Consider the following 23,077-nt stretch of genomic DNA (forward strand, 5'->3'; position numbering starts at 1 on the left):
GCAGGAGCCCCGTGACGGTGAGGTTACTGCAAACAGAGGCGAGCCACATGTTGTCACAGTTGGTGGAAAAATTCCAGCTGGTCACCTGTACAATTCAGCAGAGTGTCAGTAGCCACAAATTCTGCTGGCAGGTGTAATGCTTCGCTGCAAACCAATTTGGCTGAAGAAGCATCCAGGTTTGGCTTGAATGTGCTTCAGAGTCCAAGTAATACTACAGGAACTGCTTTGGTCCATCTGTGTCATGACACACAACGGCAGCTTTTAGGGTACGGTGTCATCGCTCTATTAAACCATTGCTGGCAGGGTGATAGTGTGTCATCCGGTGGTGAAGTATGCCACAAAATTTTGTCAACTCTCGAAAAAACTGGACTCGAATTGACATCCTCTGTCCATCGTACTGTGCAGCGGGCAACCAAAACGTGACACCCAGTGTGTGATGAAAGTGAAAGCAATAGTTTCTGCCATAACATTGTCCAGACCATTGGATGATGAAACTGAACCAACAATGTCAAGTTGGACATGCCTGAATCGTGCTGTTGTGATTGGAAAACTTCCCACCAGTGAGTGGGCATGGTGATTTATTTTGCTATGCTGGCATTTAAAGCAGCATCTTGTCCATTCACAGCAGTCCAATTGCATTTCAGGCCACACATAATGCATTGTTACTAAGCATGTCATAGCTCGTATGCCTGGGTGACATAAGTTGTGCAGCAAATGGAAAACGTCCTTCCGAAATTCCAGAGATATGAAGGGTCTCGGCTTCGATGTAGACCTGTCACAATATAGCTTTACATCACTTCCAGGAATGTCTACCAGCTGCAGGTCCAGCGCTGATTCACCATTTGACAGAATTGCTTGTAATTCCACTTCAGCTTGCTGTGCTGCAGTCAAGTTGGCGTAATCGATCGTATTGGCAATGCTGCTGACTCTGGACAAATAATCAGCCACTATATTGTCAATCCCAGACACATGACGTATATCACCGGTAAACTGAGAAATAAGCAAGAGCTGGTTGTGTTGTCTGGGGGAACAGTTCATGCTATTCTGACAGAATGCATATGTTAGTGGCTTGTGATCCATAAAGATAACAATATCACATTCTTCTAGTTGCGGCCTGAAGTACTTGACAGATTTGTAAATGGCCAAAGGTTCTCTGTCATACACACTCCAAAGTCTTTGTGAGGTTGTCAACTTGCGAGAAAAAAATGTGATTGGCTGTCATGTGTCACGAAATTGTTGTTGCAACACAGTGCCAATTGCAGTTTGGCTAGCGTTGACTACCAGAGCTAACGTGGCGATAGGATCTGAATGTGTCAGCAGGGCTGCGTTGGCAATGCTTTTCTTGGCCGCTTCAAATGGGAAAGTTATTTCGTGAGTCCAAGTTATGGGCACATTACCCTTGGCTTTCGGGCCAGTTGGCACTGTGACTAAAGGTTCCTGTAGCTCAGCAGAGGATGGAAAATGGCGGCGGAAAAAATTTAACATCCCAAAGAAACTCGATAGTTCCTTGGCTGTAGGGGATCTCGGAATGCGCGAAATCGCTTCCACCTTCTCAGGTAGTGGTAGCAATCCTGCTGCAGAAATTCTATGTCTGAGAAAGTCTACTTCAGGCTGGCCAAAGACACATTTTGAGGTATTGAGCACGATTCCGCAGTGTTCCAATCACTTGAATACTTCGGTTAGATGGTGGTGATGTTCCTCAGGTGACGACAAAAAGCAAAATGTCATCCAGGTACGCAAACACAAAAGGTAAACCCTGTAGCACTGCCATATCTGTTTAGCATTCCTCAGTCCAAACGTCATGAAAATGCTCTCAAATAAACCAAAAGGAGTGATAATAGTTGTCTTTGGAATGTCATGTTTGACTACAGGTATCTGTGTGTAGGCCTTTTGCACTGTCTAACACAGTGAACACTACTGAACCACTCAATGTGTAACTGTAATTGTGCAACAAGAGTACGGGATATCAATTGGGTATTGTCCAGGCATTCAGGGCTCTGTAATTGCCGCACGGCATCTATGCACCTTCCTTCTTTGGCGCTAGGTGTAATGGTGAGGACCAAGGGCTGCTGGAAGGCCAGATTACACCTTCGCTTAACATACAGTCAAATTCTGACTTTGCTATTTGGGGGCAATATGGGGCCAAACGTTGTGACCTCAAGAGGTAGGGGGTCCATCAGTAGTCTCAGTATAATGGATGATATCATGTCTTACCTCCTTAGGTGCCCTGGATGGTCACATCAGGGCTGGAAATCGTCGCAGCAGCTCCGTGTACTCGCCATCCTCTACCTGGATTACCTTGGCAGTATGGACAGCGGCGTCTCGATGGAATCCGGAAGTTGTTAGGCCGGTGGTGTTGTCGACCAGGCGAGAATGCCTCATGACAGGCAGCAGGTTGTAATGGGTGAGGAAGTCAGCTCTGATGATTGGTTCAGTGACGTCCACGACAGTAAAGTCCCACGTGAAAGCATGCAGCAACCCAAGGTTGAGTTCCAAGCACAATGTGTCATATGTCACAATGCGGAAGTTAATAGCAGCTCTGAGGCAAATGGGCATAGACAGCCGCTCATGATGTAGCATGGTTCAAGGAAAGATTGACAAATCAGAACCAGTGTCTACTAAGTGCTTCCAGGTGGAACGTTGGTCACTCACAAACAGGCGCCTGCATGTCGGACAGCAACCGGAGATAGCGCTCACTTCCGCTCGCCGCTGCCATTTGGGTAGGTGCAGGGCATTGTACACTTATGTGCTTGCTCGCCAAACCTGCTATGGTACCAACAGACTGTTTGTTCTGTCCCTGTCGTAGACAAGGCTGTCGATGATCGGCTGCGTGAGTGACGACGGAATTGATGACGGCTCCTGTTGTCTGTGTTATGGCAGTGTAACAGTTCACTGATTTGCTGTGATAATAAGTCCACTTTGTTGGCAAGAACATCATAATCAGCATGTGAAACAGTTGTCACTGCGCAGGCACACGCTGCAGTGGCAGAGCTAACTATTGATATCGTCATTGCCTCTTGGATCTTATCAGCTAATTCTGCCACTGCATCTAAAGACGTGTCAGTCTGCGACACCACAATTATCTTCAGTGGTGGTGGTAACCAGCTGCTCCAGATCATGTGCAGTAAGCTGTCTGCATCTACCTTAATCTGCAGATGATGTAGGTACTGTGACAGTTTTTTGTCGCCTACATCCTCTTGGGTAATCACCTACCACATTTGTTCTTCTTGCAAGTTGGACACGCACTGAATTAGTTCTGCTTTCAATCAGTCATAGCTGTTCATTCTCAGTGGGATAATTATGATATCTTGAACCTCAGCAGCATACTGGTGATATAGTTGGCTGACCACAAGCACAAATTTCATGGTGTCGACAATGATACCTGCGTAGAAAAAATTTGCTTCAACTTGCACAAACAACAGGGATAGTTTGTGTGGCCAGAAGGGTGGTAGTTGCACTGCTAGACGTGCCAGAGAAGTATTTGTTGGCTCTGGTGGATTCGCCATCTCAATTTCTAGCAAGGACTTCTCGTAAATTCAGTGTGCATGCAGGAGATCACGTCTGGGTCACCACCTTGTCAGTACCGGTTTGAATTACCACGATCGATAGTTTAACATCTGCATGTGCTTGTAGGCTGAATAAGGAAAGTAGGCTTGACTCAGCTTGATGTAACAATTTATTAACAAAACCCTGTGGGCAGAACTGACCATAATATACTGCAATCAATAACGCGTGCAAAGGCATGAGAACAGTTCAGTATGGTAAATTATTCCGTATCTAACACTTGGATTCACACTTTTCGTCAAAGAGTAGGATGTGGATCACAAATCAACAATCAAAGAGTAAATCACAGAACAAATGTCACTTGTGAATAGCGTCTCTGGCGTCCAGTGGGAAAGTTTCGCGGCACTGTACTTGCAAACATCCACACATGTCACGACGCTGGATGATGACAGAAGATGCCACAAAGACATATGAGTAAGAAATTCTTTATATGATTACATTTTTTAAGATACACAATCCTATTGCAGATTTTGGTGCAAGGGAAAAGTTTCAAACTGTTAACTAGCTATGAGGAAATGTCTAGAAAGGATCCACCAAACCATTAAAGATTTTACTAAATATATCAATATTTTTTATGGCTTAGTAACTTTGTAATTTCATTTGTGACTAAAACTTTGCAACAGAGTGTCTTCACTGTAGTCTGGAAGTCCTGTTTCAGAAAAGCTATTGTATTTCAACCGTATCAATCTGCTTATTTGGGTACATTTCTCTGTCGACTATTTGAAAGTTAAAAATTCATTAAAAGCTATAGCCATTAATTCCAGTTTCTTTATTATTTGTATTGGTATCTGTAGTGTAACTCTTCTCTATCTTTAGTGACCTAATACCATGTATTAGCTGAGAGGAGGAGTTAATTAAAAATTGTGAAGAAAAATTTCTGATGTGATTTCATTTACGAACTCATTTTTAAGTGTGATGTTGGCTCTTTGTTTTGTTACTGATACAGTTTAGGATATTTCAATAATATAAATAACATAGTGTCATGAATATTTATTATGGATGGTAAAAGTCCCTTATTCTAATTTTCTTTCTTTGGGTAAACTTCAGCTTTCCTTGAGATAAAAATGGATTCAAACTGAAGTAATTTGGAAAGGCTTTAAGTATGAAAGAGGACATTAAATATTCTGTCTAAGGCAATTCTTTGGCATGCCTGTGCTTATGTTTCATACTTTGGATTATGTTTAAATACTTCAGTTGGCTCATTTGCCAAATTTTCGTCATTTAATACCTACTTATTTAGACTAGTATCAATTATATGGTTGCAGAGACCATAGTATCTACTAAAACAATTATTTGATGAATGCTTTTGTACTTCTATCATTAAAGCCTATTAATGATTCTAAAAGTTACACCTACAAAAGAAAAAAAAGTCTGATGCTCAGTGAGAAAAATCAAATCTTATTTAACTTCACACTATCATTATTTGTTTGTTTATAAATCAACACCTTCTTTTCAAGTTGTTGTCTTTTACTTGGACATACACATTCTAAAACTTATCAATGTAATAAATCTCAACTTGGAATATTTGTACATCAGTTGAACACTTGAGTATTAACAATTGCATGTTTATTTTAGAATAATGCAAGCAAAACCTTTTAAAGAAAAAAAATCACTTCATTTCAGGTTCAGATGAAAATGAGGCAACAGAGAACTCTCTGCGAGGTATTGAAGCAGGAAATTTTATAGTCGACTCATCTCCAATATATGGATTGACTTCTTTTCCAAGTGTCAGTGATAGCATAAACAGTTTATCAACTGACAAACTTTCAGAGGAACCTGTGAATTGTCTAATGAGTGAATGGTCAGAGTGGTCACCTTGCAGTGTAACCTGTGGCAGAGGTTACAAGACAAGAGAAAGGCATGTTTTGGTAAGCTATATGTTCTTTAGAAAATATAATAAACTTCAGTGCTGACTTCTGTACATATTTCATTAATAATAACACTATTTTAGTTCTGTGTTTAACTTCATAAAATTAATACTGGTATATTCATCTATTAAGGTGTGAATAAAATGTCAGGCATTCATTCATTCACACATAAATGAGAGCCTTCAGGGCTGTGTACTGAGCCACATTATACAGGCATTGAGGCATTGTAGACTTCTTTCATAAAGTATACTAACAAAATTCTATGCACACTAACAATTACTTGAATTGCTTCTGGATTACATTATGTATCCCAAGAGAAAAACATTGCTTTTTCTCCTATACTATTCAGCTGCTAGCTTTATCTAACATCTCAGACAAAGCAATTACTTTACACAGACTATTGTCAGCTGTCTGTATACTGGAAAATGGAAGATCTCTTTCATACAAAAATAAAGGTTACGTAAAATTTACTTCTCAAAGTCCAAATATTGTGGTATAAGAGTCAACAGCAGATATATCTCAGTGATATTAGATGGTAGTTTTGTGAAATGCTTTTGCTGCCTTCTTGTAGACTGATGGCACCTTTGTTTCTTCCAATTATTGAGCAGAGATTTTTATTTTCCTTGGAAAAATGTATGACCTTGTTCATTGATTGAGTAAGTTATTACGTGGACATTAGACTGAGCAAACCAATATTGCAAATATGTTTGATAGATTTTTTTGGAAATACACCAATGAGTGATAGGTATTCTTGTTTATCTCTAAGAAAGGCTAATTTTGAATGTATACTTATAAGAAAGTTACTATGCTGATGTAATAGTAAACTTGATAGCATTAAGGGAAAAGTATCCTTATTGGACAGCATATATGTGTGAGACTCAATAGGTTGATACACTTCATAGGCACCACCTACCAGAACTATAAAAAGTTCTACAAAGATAAACTGTAATTCTTCTGGCTTTCCCAACAATATGTTGACATGTTGGATAATCAGGTCTTCTGTTGGTTCTTCACATCATTTTTGCTTGATATTTCTATGGTGTGACTCACTGTCTTCTTCAGGTACTCCCTGTAATTGATTCTTGGTTGGATTTTGTCTAGCATTTATGCCTGGATGGTGTTAGTTGCTCTGTTTTTGGACCGCACCACGTCAGGCACTCTGTCTGCACCATGTTAGGCATTCCGTCTGTGGTTCACGCCCACCAGAGGTGGCTCTAGTTGCCCTCTCTTTCCACTGATGCTCCAACAGTCATCTGCACTTGGCTTCGTCATCCTCTAGTGTTGTGCCCATTGTCTGAAGCTCCGTATTCAGTCCATGCAGTGTCAGGTGCTCTGTCCATGATCCGCATCTGCAAGGAATGGCTCTAGTTGTCCTTTCTTGCTGTTGGTATTCTGATCACAAACTGCATCTGGCTTGACTATCCTCTGATGCTGTGTCCATTGTCTGATGCTCTATTTCATATTGGCACCATGCCAGATGTTCTGTCTACCAATAATATTGGTGTCATTGTAGTTTATTGAGTGACAGAGACCCAGATGGTGCTCTGCTTTTGCTCTGTTGCTGATGTGGTTGCCTGTCTTGAGTTTGGTATGCCTCTGGTGCTCTTCACACCTGATGTTTACCATCCATGTGGTCTGGCCAGTGTATGACATCCAACGCTTGCATGGTATGCTGTAAATATTTGTCTTCCATAGCCCCAGGTCATCCTTTACATTCCCCAATAGTACCTCAATTTTAGTGGATGGGTAAAATGCACCTTTGATGTTCTGCTTTGAGAAAATTCTTTTGAATTTGGTAGAGATCAGTATAGCATATGGCAGATATGCCACCTTCTTTGTCTTTTCTTGTCCATCTTCTGGAGAATGTCAGGGCAAAGTTTCTCCTGAATATCTATGGAAGAATATTCATTTCTGCAGAAGACCAATTGTAAGTATTCTGTTTTCACTGCCAAACTGTCAAGATCTGAAAGAGTCTGTGCCCAACAAAATAGGATTCTGAGCACTTCATTCATCTGTGCTGGCTGGTGACAACTGTTAGCTTGTAGAGATAAGCCAGTGTAAGTAGGTTTGTGGTACACACTATACCAAAAGGTCCCATCTGCCTTCCTCTTGGCTGGTACATCCAGGAGTGGGAATGGTCAGTCCTTCTCCAGTTCCATTGTGCATTTTTTATTATGGTGGTGTGAATTCAGATGTTCTAGGAAAACATCGAGCTTCACCCTGCCGTTGGATGATATGACAAAGGTCTCATTCACATACCTAAAAAACATTTGTGTTTATATGTGGCTGACATATGTGTCACTTCTTCAAACCTTACCTTAAATAGCTTGGCCACGACTGGTGATAGAGGGTGCCCATACTCATCCCTTCTGTTTCCTCACAAAATTGACTCCCATATAGGAAACATGTTGAGGTCAATGTGTGCTTCAACAAATCCGGGAGAGCCCCACCGAAATTTTCCCCATTACTACTGAGTGAATTATTCAGTGACTGTAAAAAGTCCTCTAAGTTCTGAATATGATATACACATTTTTCCACATATGGTGAAAGTATCTTCATTATGTATATAACGGTGGAGTAGGTAGCTGCACCAGTGTTGCTAACAATTGGTTGCAGAAGTACCCCATCCTTGTGAATTTTGGGCAGCCCATACAGTCTAGTTGGTATTGTACTTTCGACCACAGCTTCTGTGTGACCTCTTCAGGGAGACCCATCTCCTTCAGAAGAGCCCTGCCCTTTTTGTCCCCTTTGTCAGTGGGGTCACTCCCTACTGGTCCACATGCTGGATCCTCCACAGTTCTCACCGCGTTCCTGTCACAGTCTGCCATCTGTAGAATGGCTGTTGAGTTCCCCTTTCATGCTGGCTTCACCACAATGTTGTCATCCTTCAAATGGTTCAAATGGCTCTGAGCACTATGGGACTTAACATCTATGGTCATCAGTCCCCTAGAACTTAGAACTACTTAAACCTAACTAACCTAAGGACATAACACAACACCCAGTCATCACGAGGCAGAGAAAATCCCTGACCCCACCGGGAATCGAACCCGGGAACCTGGGCACGGGAAGTGAGAACGCTACTGCATGACCACGAGCTGTGGCCGTTGTCATCCTCCCAGAGTTGCCTGAGTGCCAGCATTTTGTCACATAAGATGTTTGACTTCGGCAGCTTCTGCCTTGTGAGCACCCAGCAGGTCTCTCATTGGACTTCTTTGGCCATACCAGAAGGAAGTGTGTTGGCCATTTGCTCGACTGCACTGATGAAGGCAGCAATGGGCACATTTCTGGGGATCACTGTGAAATTGAGGCCCTTGATGAATGCTTTTAAGGTGGTCTCATCGAACCGCCTTCCTCTAAGGTTGACCGTCATGCGAGTATGACCATTCTACTGCAACGTATTGTTGAGGTGATCAGACTTTGCTAGTTGGCAAGACATTGATTTCTTCCTGGTGCATTCTGCTAGAGACCAAGAGGCACCTTCAGCATGGTCCCAGTCTTGACTAGAAAAGGAAGTTGCTATAGAAAAGTGGAGTCACATCTAGTCAGTGGTGCATGTTGCACATTCTCTTCCTTACCAGCATGAGGCTATCTTTGTGTTTCAGTCTGTTTGCCACTCTGAATTGATTTGATGCTTGATCCTGGTGAATACTTGTACTGCATCCCTCTCTTGGATCTAAGCAAGATACTGAGAAAACTTGGCACCCACCCTTCCCTTTGTTGAAGATTATCTAGCTTTCAGATGTTACAGTATACCCCTCCCCACAGTCTTTTCATGTAATTCTTTAGTCTTTCCATGTGATATTTGACATGTTAAATAGTCAAGTCTTCTGCCAGTTGTGTGCATCATTCTCACATGATATTTTGATGGCATGAATCACTGTCTTCTTCAGTCGCTCCCTAGGTTTACTCTTTGGTTGGATAATGTCCAGTATTTATGCCTGGATGGTGCTAGGCACTCCATTTTGGGTCCACTCCACTTGCAGTACTCTCTCCATGGTTCACACCACATCAGGTGTTCCATCCATGTCCATCAGTAATGGCTCTAATTGTCCTCTCTTGTCACTGGCCCTTCAAGCACTTTCCATGCCCAGCTTGGACATCCTTTGGTGTTGTGCCAGATCACCAGCAGGTGTTTCTACTGTCTGCATATCCATGTTTACATTACTTGGTTCAAAATTTAGCCCCATAATCCAATCCATTTGTGGTACTGTTGCCTGAAATATTGTCTTTATTGTCTAATCTTTTTCGAAAAAAATGTGTGTGGTTGTGGCAGGGCTAGAATTCTACATCTACATCTACATCTACATCTACATCCATACTCCGCAAGCCACCTGACGGTGTGTGGCGGAGGGTACCCTGAGTACCTCTATCGGTTCTCCCTTCTATTCCAGTCTCGTATTGTACGTGGAAAGAAGGATTGTCGGTATGCTTCTGTGTGGGCTCTAATCTCTCTGATTTTATCCTCATGGTCTCTTCGCGAGATATACGTAGGAGGGAGCAATATACTGCTTGACTCTTCGGTGAAGGTATGTTCTCGAAACTTTAACAAAAGCCTGTACCGAGCTACTGAGCGTCTCTCCTGCAGAGTCTTCCACTGGAGTTTATCTATCACCTCCGTAACGCTTTCGCAATTACTAAATGATCCTGTAACGAAGCGCGCTGCTCTCCGTTGGATCTTCTCTATCTCTTCCATCAACCCTACCTGGTGCGGATCCCACACTGCTGAGCAGTATCGAAGCATTGGGTGAACAAGCATACTGTAACCTACTTCCTTTGTTGTCGGATTGCATTGCCTTAAGATTCTGCCAATGAATCTCAGTCTGGCATCTGCTTTACCAACGATCAACTTTATATGATCATTCCATTTTAAATCACTCCTAATGAGTACTCCCAGATAATTTATGGAATTAACTACTTCCAGTTGCTGACCTGCTATTTTGTAGCTAAATGATAAGGGACCTATCTTTCTATGTATTCGCATCACATTACACTTGTCTACATTGAGATTCAATTGCCATTCCCTGCACCATGCGTCAATTCGCTGCAGATCCTCCTGCATTTCAGTACAATTTTCCATTGTTGCAACCTCTCGATACACCGCAGCATCATCTGCAAAAAGCCTCAGTGAACTTCCAATGTCATCCACCAGGTCATTTATGTATATTGTGAATAGCAACGGTCCTATGACACTCCCCTGCGGCACACCTGAAATCACTCTTACTTCGGAAGACTTCTCTCCATTGAGAATGACATGCTGAGTTCTGTTATCTAGGAACTCCTCAATCCAATCACACAATTGATCTGATAGTCCGTATGCTCTTACTTTGTTCATTAAACGACTGTGGGGAACTGTGTCAAACGCCTTGCGGAAGTCAAGAAACACGGCATCTACCTGTGAACCCGTGTCTAAGGCCCTCTGAGTCTCGTGGACGAATAGCGAGAGCTGGGTTTCACACGACCGTCTTTTTCGAAACCCATGCTGATTCCTACAGAGTAGATTTCTAGTCTCCAGAAAAGACATTATACTCGAACATAATACGTGTTCCAAAATTCTACAACTGATCGACGTTAGAGATATAGGTCTATAGCTCTGTTCGACGTCCCTTCTTGAAAACGGGGATGACCTGTGCCCTTTTCCAATCCTTTGGAACGCTTCGCTCTTCTAGAGACCTATGGTACACCGCTGCAAGAAGGGGGGCAAGTTCCTTCGCGTACTCTGTGTAAAATCGAACTGGTATCCCATCTGGTCCAGTGGCCTTTCCTCTTTTGAGTGATTTTAATTGTTTCTCTATCCCTCTGTCGTCTATTTCGATATCTACCATTTTGTCAACTGTGTGACAATCTAGAGAAGGAACTACAGTGCAGTCTTCCTCTGTGAAACAGTTTTGGAAGAAGACATTTAGTAATTCAGCCTTTAGTCTGTCATCCTCTTTTTCAGTACCATTTTGGTCACAGAGTGTCTGGACATTTTGTTTTGATCCACCTACCGCTTTGACATAGGACCAAAATTTCTTAGGATTTTCTGCCAAGTCAGTACATAGAACTTTACTTTCGAATTCATTGAAAGCCTCTCGCATAGCCCTCCTCACACTGCATTTCGCTTCGCGTAATTTTTGTTTGTCTGCAAGGCTTTGGCTATGTTTATGTTTGCTGTGAAGTTCCCTTTGCTTCCGCAGCAGTTTTCTAACTCGGTTGTTGTACCACGGTGGCTCTTTCCCATCTCTTACGATCCTGCTTGGCACATACTCATCTAACGTATATTGTACCATGGTTTTGAACTTTGTCCACTGATCCTCAACACTGTCTGTACTTGAGACAAAACTTTTGTGTTGAGCCACCAAGTACTCTGAAATCTGCTTTTTGTCACTTTTGCTAAACAGAAAAATCTTCCTACCTTTTTTAATATTTCTATTTACGGCTGAAATCATCGATGCAGTAACCGCTTTATGATCACTGATTCCCTGTTCTGCATTAACTGATTCAAATAGTTCGGGTCTGTTTGTCACCAGAAGGTCTAATATGTTATCGCCACGAGTCAGTTTTCTGTTTAACTGCTCAAGGTAGTTTTCAGATAAAGCACTTAAAAATATTTCACTAGATTCTTTGTCCCTGCCACCCGTTATGAACGTCTGAGTCTCCCAGTCTATATCCGGCAAATTAAAATCTCCACCCAGAACTATAACATGGTGGGGAAATCTACTCGAAATATTTTCCAAATTATTCTTCAGGTGCTGAGCCACAACAGCTGCTGAGCCCGGGGGCCTATAGAGACATCCAATTACCATGTCTGAGCCTGCTTTAACCGTGACCTTCACCCAAATCATTTCACAATTCGAATCTCCGTCAATTTCCTTCGATACTATTGCACTTCTTATCGCTATAAACACGCCTCCCCCTTCACTGTCCAGCCTATCTCTGCGGTATACATTCCAATCCGAGTTTAGCATTTCATTACTGTTTACTTCATTACTTGGAACACCAAAAGGCAGACACTAAGTTAGACACATTGATTGTTGATTTTTAGGGGCTGAGTGGAAAATTTAAATTTACATATGTGTGTGGTGAATTATATGTGGAAAGTTTAACATATGACGTAATGATTTGCTCGGAGCCTGATAAGCATAGAAACTTTGAGATATTCTGACCCCTCCCTGACTGAAGTACTGCAAATTTCATGTGCATCTTAAATATCACAAACAGTGCTACATACTTTGAGAGGTTTCCTTAACAGACTCTTAAATGGAAAACAAGTTCCATTCAGCAGTGGCCATCCAGCCATGTTCTCCACAAACCTGGGTGAGTGCCAGGGATCGTTCACAGCGATTCACTTTGTTTCAAAGTTGCACAGACTGTTTCCCCTCACATTCCAGACTATAATGTCCACAGTGTGAGGATAAGTGCTTAGATCAAGATCACATTTCAGATGTATGCTGTAGCATCACGGGCACTAGGTAATAGCTCCCACAACTGAACTCAATAACATTTCATTCAGTCATCATTTGCTGATGTCATTTAAAAAGTTATGTGCAACAGTGCAAAACGTTCAAGTGACTTCTTTTTGATATTATCACAACAGTCTAAGTCATTAACCAGTCTATGTACTTTAGAGTGGGTACTCCTTCATTCAGGAAAGTGCAGCCAACTTTGTGGGTTTTCAGCCACTATCAGGAGCCACTCTGATCACGTGCAACTGACAATCACTCATAATCACATATCACAGATGTTGTCAGTTTTGGTTGTGGCAGACCTTCAGTCAAGAACATTTATGGTCTTGACACATACTCTGTCTTTAGATTTTCATTACATCATGAAGTGCATTCCATTGTCTTGTCTTTACCCTGTGCTGCCATTTATACATTTCATACACATTTTGCAACTTTTTTTTTAATTTTCGGGAGGGAAAACTTTTATAAAATCAACCTAGTTGAGGCATATTTTCAGTTGTCTCTTGACAAAGACTTGCATGGATTCCATATTATCTGAATTATCTCAACGATATCCTGATTTGTCAGACACCAAAAGAAAATTTGTACAACCTGTTTTTGGTTTTTGTAGCTCTGGCATAGAAAGGTCTAATGTGTAACTTTTAAAAATTTGCCTGTTTTCAATGGACAGTTCCTTACTTATGTAATACCCACAGTGTGAAGGGCCTTAGCCCACCAAAGAATACAACAATGTAGAACATGGCCGTGTCTAAATCCATAAGGACCTTTATGTATGTTTAGAAAAAGTTAATTACTACATATGATTTATTCCCCAGGCAACCTCCATAGTCCAAGCACTAAACTGTCTCCATTTCCCTTTCAGTGGTCATAAAAATGCCATTTGGTTTTTTCAGAAGTTAGAATTGGCCCTCTAATTAGCACCTGTGACTTACAATCCCCACTTGCTGTTGGTGTTGGCAACAGATGGAAACCCACACATCATTGCAGTTGTTCTCTTGTAAGTGAGAGCATGGTACAGAGAGGTTAATCAAATTTATGTCATCAACTTACTCCAGCTCAACAACATTATTTACAGATTGAAAAGGAAGCACTAGCAATCACCTTTGGTGTCCATAAATTTCACAGTTTTTTGTATGGTCACAAATACCATCTTATCATCAACCATAAACTGCTCATTCCTTATTGAACCTAAAGCAAAATTGCCTGTGTGTAAGGCACATCATCTTCATTGATGGCCTGTCAATCTGACTAATTTCCAATATTCTATTTACTGTCATACTTCCACTCAACTTTGTTACACACATGCACCTTATTGTCTCCTGGTAACTACAGGCTCTGAATTTGACTGCTGATAGTGACTTTGCTGTCAGTTTATTGGTCAACTGGAGCAGTCACATGACATGTTCCCTGTAAATTCCCAGGATGTTGCTACAGCAACTAAGCACAACTTGTTTCTTAAGCAGATCAGATTGGCCTACCAAATTTTCAGTTGCAGAATCACCTGACATTCACCATTTTTTTCATTGGTATCACCAACTAGGGGTATCACTAGGGGTAAGATAGATACTGCCTACAGGAAAATTAAAGAGACCTTTGGAGAGAAGAGAACCACGTGTATGAATATCAAGAGCTCAGATGGCAACCCAGTTCTAAGCAAAGAAGGGAAGGCAGAAAGGTGGAAGGAGTATATAGAAGGTTTATACAAGGGCGATGTACTTGAGGACAATATTGTGGAAATGGAAGAGGATGTAGATGAAGACGAAATGGGAGATACGATACTGCGTGAAGAGTTTGACAGAGCACTGAAAGACCTGAGTCGAAACAAGGCCCCCGGAGTAGACAACATTGCATTAGAACTACTGACGGCCTTGGGAGAGCCAGTCATGACAAAACTCTACCAGCTGGTGAGCAAGATGTATGAGACAGGCGAAATACCCTCAGACTTCAAGAAGAATATAGTAATTCCAATCCCAAAGAAAGCAGGTGCTGACAGATGTGAAAATTACCGAACTATCAGTTTAATAAGTCACAGCTGCAAAATACTAACTCGAATTCTTTACAGATGAATGGAAAAACTGGTAGATGCGGACCTTGGGGAGGATCAGTTTGGATTTCGTAGAAATGTTGGAACACGTGAGGCAATACTGACCTTACGACTTATCTTAGAAGAAAGATTAAGAAAAGGCAAACCTACGTTTCTAGCATTTGTAGACTTAGAGAAAGCTTTTGACAATGTTGACTGGAATACTCTTTTTCAGATTCTAAAGGTGGCAGGGGTATAATACAGGGAGCGAAAGACTATTTACAATTTGTACAGAAACCAGATGGCAGTCATAAGAGTCGAGGGGCATGAAAGGGAAGCAGTGGTTTTGGAAAGGAGTGAGAGAGGGTTGTAGCCTCTCCCCGATGTTATTCAATCTGTATATTGAGCAAGCTGTAAAGGAAACAAAAGAAAAATTTGGAGTAGGTATTAAAATTCATGGAGAAGAAGTAAAAACTTTGAGGTTCGCCAATGACATTGTAATTCTGTCAGAGACGGCAAAGGACTTGGAAGAGCAGTTGAACGGAATGGACAGTGTCTTGAAAGGAGGATATAAGATGAACATCAACAAAAGCAAAACGAGGATAATGGAATGTAGTCAAATTAAATCGGGTGATGCTGAGGGAATTAGATTAGGAAATGAGACACTTAAAGGAGTTAAGGAGTTTTGCTATTTAGGAAGTAAAATAACTGATGATGGTCGAAGTAGAGAGGATATAAAATGTAGACTGGCAATGGCAAGGAAAGCGTTTCTGAAGAAGAGAAATTTGTTAACATCAAATATAGATTTATGTATCAGGAAGTCGTTTCTGAAAGTATTTGTTTGAAGTGTAGCCATGTATGGAAGTGAAACATGGACGATAACTAGTTTGGACAAGAAGAGAATAGAAGCTTTCGAAATGTGGTGCTACAGAAGAATACTGAAGATAAGGTGGATAGATCACGTAACTAATGAGGAGGTATTGAATAGGATTGGGGAGAAGAGAAGTTTGTGGCACAACTTGACTAGAAGAAGGGATCGGTTGGTAGGACATGTTTTGAGGCATCAAGGGATCACAAATTTAGCATTGGAGGGCAGCGTGGAGAGTAAAAATCGTAGAGGGAGACTGAGAGATGAGTACACTAAGCAGATTCAGAAGGATGTAGAGGTCTCAGGACTGAAGACAACAACAACAACAACAACATCACCAACTTCAGGTTTTCCAAGCTGTGTTGCTACTTTCTGCAGATGAAGAATGGTGGCGGGTGATGGTACCGTCCTTCCTGTAACATAGGGTCCTCCAACTCCTCCATGAATCCCACTGGAGAATTTACAGGATGAAGCAGCTGGCACTGGCCTTGTATGGTTAACATTGTTACATTGTTATTTGCCAGGCACACCCAGCAGCCCCAGCCCAGTCTTTCTCTCTGCAGTCAAGGCTGACACAGCCATGGCACTGAGTGTGCACAGACTTTACAGGCCTTGTCTTGATGTCCATGTGGTTAATCACCATTGATTTCTCCTCTCACTTCCCATTTGTTATGTTTCCTGGTAGACAACAAGGTAGCCACTACGTCTAACTCAATAAAAGAATTTAAACATTATTTTTTTTTAATTTTACTCCTCACACTTAAATATTGTATGTGGTGGGAGATTATGGTTACTTCTATTTAGCAATAACATTGAAATCCTACATGAAACTGGAATGCGATCATGTTATATCTTTGATTCATAAATTGTTATCAAGAAAATTTTCTTTCATGTCAAATGCTAGTGAGATAAAACATTGCAGTATTTCATAATTCAAAATAAATAAAAAAATTATAAAATGGTTCTCCTCCAAGCCAAAGGTCTGTGGGATTGGAATAAAATCACCCAAAAATATTTGACCATTTTGCCTATCATTTAATTTCTTTAACATAATGCTGAAAACTGGATGTACAGTATGTACAGTATGGTAAATGACAGTGAAGCTGACTCAGAACTCTCCCACAAAGACCTTGTCTTTAACGTATGTCACATGCCTCATAATATTTTTTAAATAAAGTTGTGATTGGGATAGCATAAACAATACACACAACTTGGAATAAAATTTTGCTTTCAAATTATGTTTTCAATGTACACTTACATTAATTCACAATTAACAGCAATCAGAATCAAATCAGTAAAGGAATGCGAATGAGAATGTAAATGTCAGTGGATGAGTCCATGTTGTTTCATCAGTTATGTATCAGTCGTGTTATGGCTTACTTTGTATTATGTGGCTACAATTTATTTTTTCCTTTCTCTTACATAATCATAGCTTATGTGCTTGAAATGAATTATTATTACTTAAATGTAAATAAACAATCATAAAAGCTCTTAAATTTAAGAAAAGAGGTGCCACGTATGGAAGAGGATGCACCCTGCACTCTTGTGACTTACAAAAGTCCCCATTTCACAGCGACTAATTTCAAAAGATTTTATACTCACAATGAAGTTAAACGTCTTACCACACCCCTTTCCATCCAGTTTCAAACAACTGGTTAGCACCTTCAAAATATTGCAAGACATAGCTTCTACAAAATGAGCTTTACACCATAAGAGGCTCCTAATCTTAGATGGTGGTTGAGAAATATACTTCACACCATGTTCCAAAGAATACAACACAGCCTCTCAAGAGTTTAAACTTCCTTGCACAGTGTTCACTCACTGCACCAGTGGCTTCAGAAAGATGGAATGTTTACTTGTTGGAATATCAACAGTTGTCTAACATGTCATCTGGCTACTTTTATGTAAGTTCTTTGACCATTTTATTTGCTGCAAAAAACTCAAGTTCCACATTGTTTACCTCTGTTGTTGTTGTGGTCTTCAGTCCTGAGACTGGTTTGATGCAGCTCTCCATGCTGCTCAATCCTGTGCAAGCTTCTTCATCTCCCAGTACCTACTGCAGCCTACATCCTTCTGAACCTGCTTAGTGTATTCATCTCTTGGTCTCCCTGTACGATTTTTACCCTCCATGCTGCCCTCCAATACTAAATTGGTGATCCCTTGATGCCTCAGAACATGTCCTACCAACCGGTCCCTTCTTTTTGTCAAGTTGTGCCACAGACTCCTCTTCTCCCCAATTCTATTCAATACCTCCTCATTAGTTATGTGATCTACCCATCTAATCGTCAACATTCTTCTGTAGCACCACATTTCAAAAGCTTCTATTCTCTTTTTGTCTAAACCATTGTCCATGTTTCACTTCCATACATGGTTACACTCCATACAAATACTTTCAGAAACAACTTCCTGACATTTAAATCTATACTTGATGTTAACAAATTTTTCTTCTTCAGAAACGCTTTCCTTGCCATTGCCAGTCTACATTTTATATCCTCTCTACTTCGACCATCATCAGTTATTTTGCTCCCCAAATAGCAAAACTCCTTTACTACTTTAAGTGTCTCATTTCCTAATCTAATTTCCTCAGCATCACCTGACTTAATTCGACTACATCCCATTACCCTTGTTTTGCTTTTGTTGATGTTCATTTTATACCCTACTTTCAGGACACTGTCCATTCCATTCAACTGCTGTTCCAAGTCCTTTGCTGTCTGTGACAGAATTATAATGTCATCGCAAACCTCAAAGTTTTCATTTCTTCTCCATGGATTTTAATACCTACTCCAAACTTTTCTTTTGTGTCCTTTATTGCTTGCTCACTATACAGATTGAATAACAATGGGGAGAAGCTACAACCCTGTCTCACTCCCTTCCCAACCACTGCTTCCTTTTCATACCCCTTGACTCTAATAACTGCCATCTGCCATCTGCTTTCTGTACAAATTGTAAATAGCTTTTTCGCTCCCTGTATTTTACCCCTGCCACCTTCAGAAATTGAAAGAGAGTATTCCAGTCAACATTGTCAAAAGCTTTCTCCAAGTCTACAAATGCTAGAAACGTAGGTTTGTCCTTCCTTAATCTTTCTTCTAAGGTAAGTTGTAGGGTCAGTATTGCCTCACGTGTTCCAACATTTCTACGGAATCCAAACTGATCTTCCCCGAGGTTGGCTTCTATCAGTTTTTCCATTCATCTGTAAAGAATTCGCATTAGTATTTTGCAGCTGTGACTTATTAAACTGATAGTTCTGTAATTTTCACATCTGTCAACACCTGCTTTCTTTGGGATTGGAATTATTATATTCTTCTTGAAGTCTGAGAGTATTTCGCCTGTCTCATACATCTTGCTCACCAGATGGTAGAGTTTTGTCAGGACTGGCTCTTCCAAGGCTGTCAGTAGTTCTAATGGAATGTTGTCTACTCCATGGGCCTTGTTTCGACTCAGGTCCTTCAGAGCTATGTCAAACTCTTCACGCAGTATCATATCTCCCATTTCATCTTCATCTGCATCCTCTTCCATTTCCATAATATTGTCCCCAAGTACATCACCCTTGTATAGACCCTCTATATACTCCTTCCACCTTTCTGCTTTCCCTTCTGTGCTTATAACTGGGTTTCCATCAAAGCTCCTGATATTCATGCAAGTGGTTCTCCTTTCTCCAAAGGTCTCTTTAATTTTCCTGTAGGCAGTATCTATCTTACCCGTAGTGAGATAAGCCTCTACATCCTTACATTTGTCCTCTAGCCATCCCTGCTTAGCCATTCTGCACTTCCTGTCGATCTCAGTTTTGAGACGTTTGTATTCCTTTTTGCCTGCTTCATTTACTGCATTTTTATATATTCTCCTTTCATCAGTTGAATTCAATATTTCTTCTGTTACCCAAGGGTTTCTTATAGCCCTCTTCTTTTTACCTGTTTGCTCCTCTGCTGCCTTCACTATTTCATCCCTCAAAGCTACCCCTTCTTCTTCTACTGTATTTCTTTTCCCCCATTCCTGTCAATTGTTCCCTTATGCTCTCCCTGAAACTCTATACAACCCCTGGTTCTTTCAGTTTGTCCAGGTCCCATCTCCTTAATTTCCCACCTTTTTGCAGGTCTTCAATTTTAATCTACAGTTAATAACCAATAGATTGTGGTCAGAGTACACATCTGCCCCTGGAAATGTCTTACAATTTAAGACCTGGTTCCTAAATCTCTGTCTTACCATTATATAATCTATCTGATACCTTTTAGTATCTCCAGGATTCTTCCATGTATACAACCTTCTTTTATGATTCTTGAACCAAGTATTAGCTATGATTAAGTTATGCTCTGTGCAAAATTCTACTAGGCGACTTCCTCTTTCATTTCTTAGCCCCAATCCATATTGACCTACTATGTTTCCTTCTCTCCCTTTTCCTACTCTCGCATTCCAGTCACCCATGACTATTAAATTTTCGTCTCCCTTCACTATCTGAATAATTTCTTTTATCTCATCATACATTTCATCAATTTCTTCGTCATCTGCAGAGCTAGTTGGCATATAAACTTGTACTACCATAGTAGGCGAAGGCTTCGTGTCTATCTTGGCCACAATAATGCATTCACTATGCTGTTTGTAGTAGCTTACCCGTACTCCTATTTTTTTTATTCATTATTAAACCTACTCCTGCATTACCCCTATTTGATTTTGTATTTATAACCCTGCATTCACCTGACCAAAAGTCTTGTTCCTCCTGCCACTGAACTTCACTATTTCCCACTATATCTAACTTTAACCTATCCATTTCCCTTTTTAAATTTTCTAACCTACCTGCCCGATTAAGGGATCTGACATTCCACGCTCCAATCTGTAGAACGCCAGTTTTCTTTCTCCTGATAACAACGTCCTCTGGAGTAGTCCCCGCATGGAGATCCGAATGGGGGACTATTTTACCTCCGGAGTATTTTACTCAACAGGACGTCATCATCATTTAATCATACAGTAAAGCTGCATTCCCTCGGGAAAAAGTACGGCTGTAGTTCCCCCTTGCTTTCAGCCGTTCACAGTACCAGAACAGCAAGGCCATTTTGGTTAGTGTTACAAGGCCAGATCAGTCAATCATCCAGACTGTTGCCCCTGCAACTATTGAAAAGGCTGCTGCCCCTCTTCAGGAACCACATGTTTGTCTGGCCTCTCAACAAATACCCATCCGTTGTGTTTGCACCTACAGTATGGCTATCTGTATCGTTGAGGCACACAAGCTTCCCCACCAATGGCATGGAGAGGGAGGCTTACTTCTACAGGGATGAAATGTATGCTTTCTCATGGAAGTGGGATAAACTGTGTGGTAGAAGATGAAATAAGTGCACTTTATCTTTGTTACAGTGTCAAGGTCATAATGTTGTTACCGTTTTTCAAAGCTGAGCATCTCATTTAATTCTCCTCCCATTAATGACATCATGGAACAGGCCTATTTAGTCACTGTCATTACAATCACTGGCAATTTCATTTTGTTTCTAAGGAATTATTTTTGTTTCATCTGATGACTAATTTGATAATTTCAGCCCTTTTTTTTTGGGATTGAATTGACGGTGCTTCTTGGTCACAGTCTCAGAATTTTGTTCTGGCCAGTATTTGGCCAAAATTTGAATATATGCATGGCTCAGAGCATGATGTAACATCTCAGTGTTCTGTAAGCAATCCCACAGAAAATCATTGGATGATGCAGCTTTATTTTGGCTAGGGAAGGTTTGAACCTTGCACTGATGCCCAGGCATTTGCAAACAGCTATTAGTTGAAACTTTGGCAGTCATCAGAGAATTTATTTCCATTCATTTAAACTCCAGTCATTGTGAAATGCCAACTACCATCACTGCATCAAAATATTTTAGGACTGAGGAATAAAATTAATTAACTACTTTTATTTGCATTGTTGAATATGTCATCAAACCCAGTTGACATAATTTGCGTCTCTGAACACCATGTAGCCCTTATAGATATGATAAGTGTTAGAAGATTTGGGTTAGTTTATCACTTCTGAAAAGTAGAAATGTAGAAAGATTTAGATGCCATATTCATAGGAATTAGTCATAAATTTAAGACATAGATATTAATAAATTTTACTTGGAACAGTATATGGAAGCATATGAGATGGAACTAAAATTTCCTGGCTCATCCAGACAACGCTGAGGAGGTTAGAAGTGGAGTGTATCATGAGTTGATGGGGTCATATCCGTCCAAGCTCAGATGATAGCAGAACATAGCTGCAAGTGACTCAAAACTAATATTTAAATCTTAATTTCACAAAGATGCATATTATGTTATTTCAAAAAATCAAAATAGTCCAAACTACATCTCTCTGACCAGGAATAAGGCATCAATAGGAAAGAAGTCATTATTAAGCTGTCAGTCCTATCCAACTGGGAACTAATTACAGAAGGTCCTTTCTTAGGATCTTACTTTTTCTTGTATATGTTGATAACCTTTTATCAATAACAGCACTGGGTGCAAATTTTAGTTTGTTTGCATATGATACAAACATTGGAATAAAGAGAAAATCAGGTATAGTGAATAGTGATCAATGATGATTCCATGCACATTAATAAATGGTTCTTGGTCAATTCTCTGTCTTTAAATTTTGAAAAGACACAGCATATGCAGTTCAGAACTTATAAGAGGTATCCTCCCATTATGTGTCTAAAATATGGTAATAATCAGGTAGAAGATGTTGACAGTGTTACATTCTTCGGATTTACAACTTATTAATAAATTCTATATGGAGGAGCATAGCACAGAACTATTGAAGTTCTTAAACAAGTCTTTATTTGCAATGCGGATGTAGTTGGACATAGGTGATATATAAAACTAGCTGTTCAGATGTGTAGTCTGGATTGGGAAGTGGCATGGGCTTTGTAATTAGCATATGGTATTCAAGTTAAGAAAAAGAAAAAAATTGTGTTGGGTTATTTGCTCATGGGGATTACACAGTGAGGATTGATAGTGGCATAAGTGAAGATAACTCCAGTACCTCCAGATCTATCTCAAAGAAGGAGGAGAATGCATACCTTAAAAAACCAATCTGTTTATCATCTGCTCTAGGTGGTGGCTCAAATTATCTCAAAGAAGGAGGAGAATGCATAGCTTAAAAAACCAATCTGTTTATCATCTGCTCTAGGTGGTGGCTCAAATTATAGGAGTAAGACTTTTCCAGTTACGGCTCTAAGAGCCCTTAGTCACACAAGCCAGGTGATCCTATGATATGATTTGAAGGCAAGGTGGCTTTTCTGATGTCAATTCAGCCTGTTCCAGTGTGAAAATGTTGATTGTTGTTGCATCACCTGAAAGGCAATGA

The 23,077-nt window shown here is 40.5% G+C and overlaps 1 protein-coding gene across 4 annotated transcripts in view; it reads left to right on the top strand.

Annotated features, from left to right (window-relative positions):
• The window catches only part of LOC126353778 (spondin-1-like), a 577,109-nt gene that overhangs the window by 491,261 nt on the left and 62,771 nt on the right, over positions 1 to 23,077 (top strand). For all 4 annotated transcript variants that reach the window (XM_050002859.1, XM_050002861.1, XM_050002863.1 and 1 more), the window contains one exon: positions 5,188 to 5,432. In XM_050002859.1, coding sequence (XP_049858816.1) covers positions 5,188 to 5,432 — 245 coding nt within the window. The remainder of the gene's footprint in view (positions 1 to 5,187; positions 5,433 to 23,077) is intronic.

Source organism: Schistocerca gregaria, chromosome 3, assembly GCF_023897955.1.
Source record: "Schistocerca gregaria isolate iqSchGreg1 chromosome 3, iqSchGreg1.2, whole genome shotgun sequence".
Classification (NCBI taxonomy): Eukaryota; Metazoa; Arthropoda; class Insecta; order Orthoptera; family Acrididae; genus Schistocerca; species Schistocerca gregaria.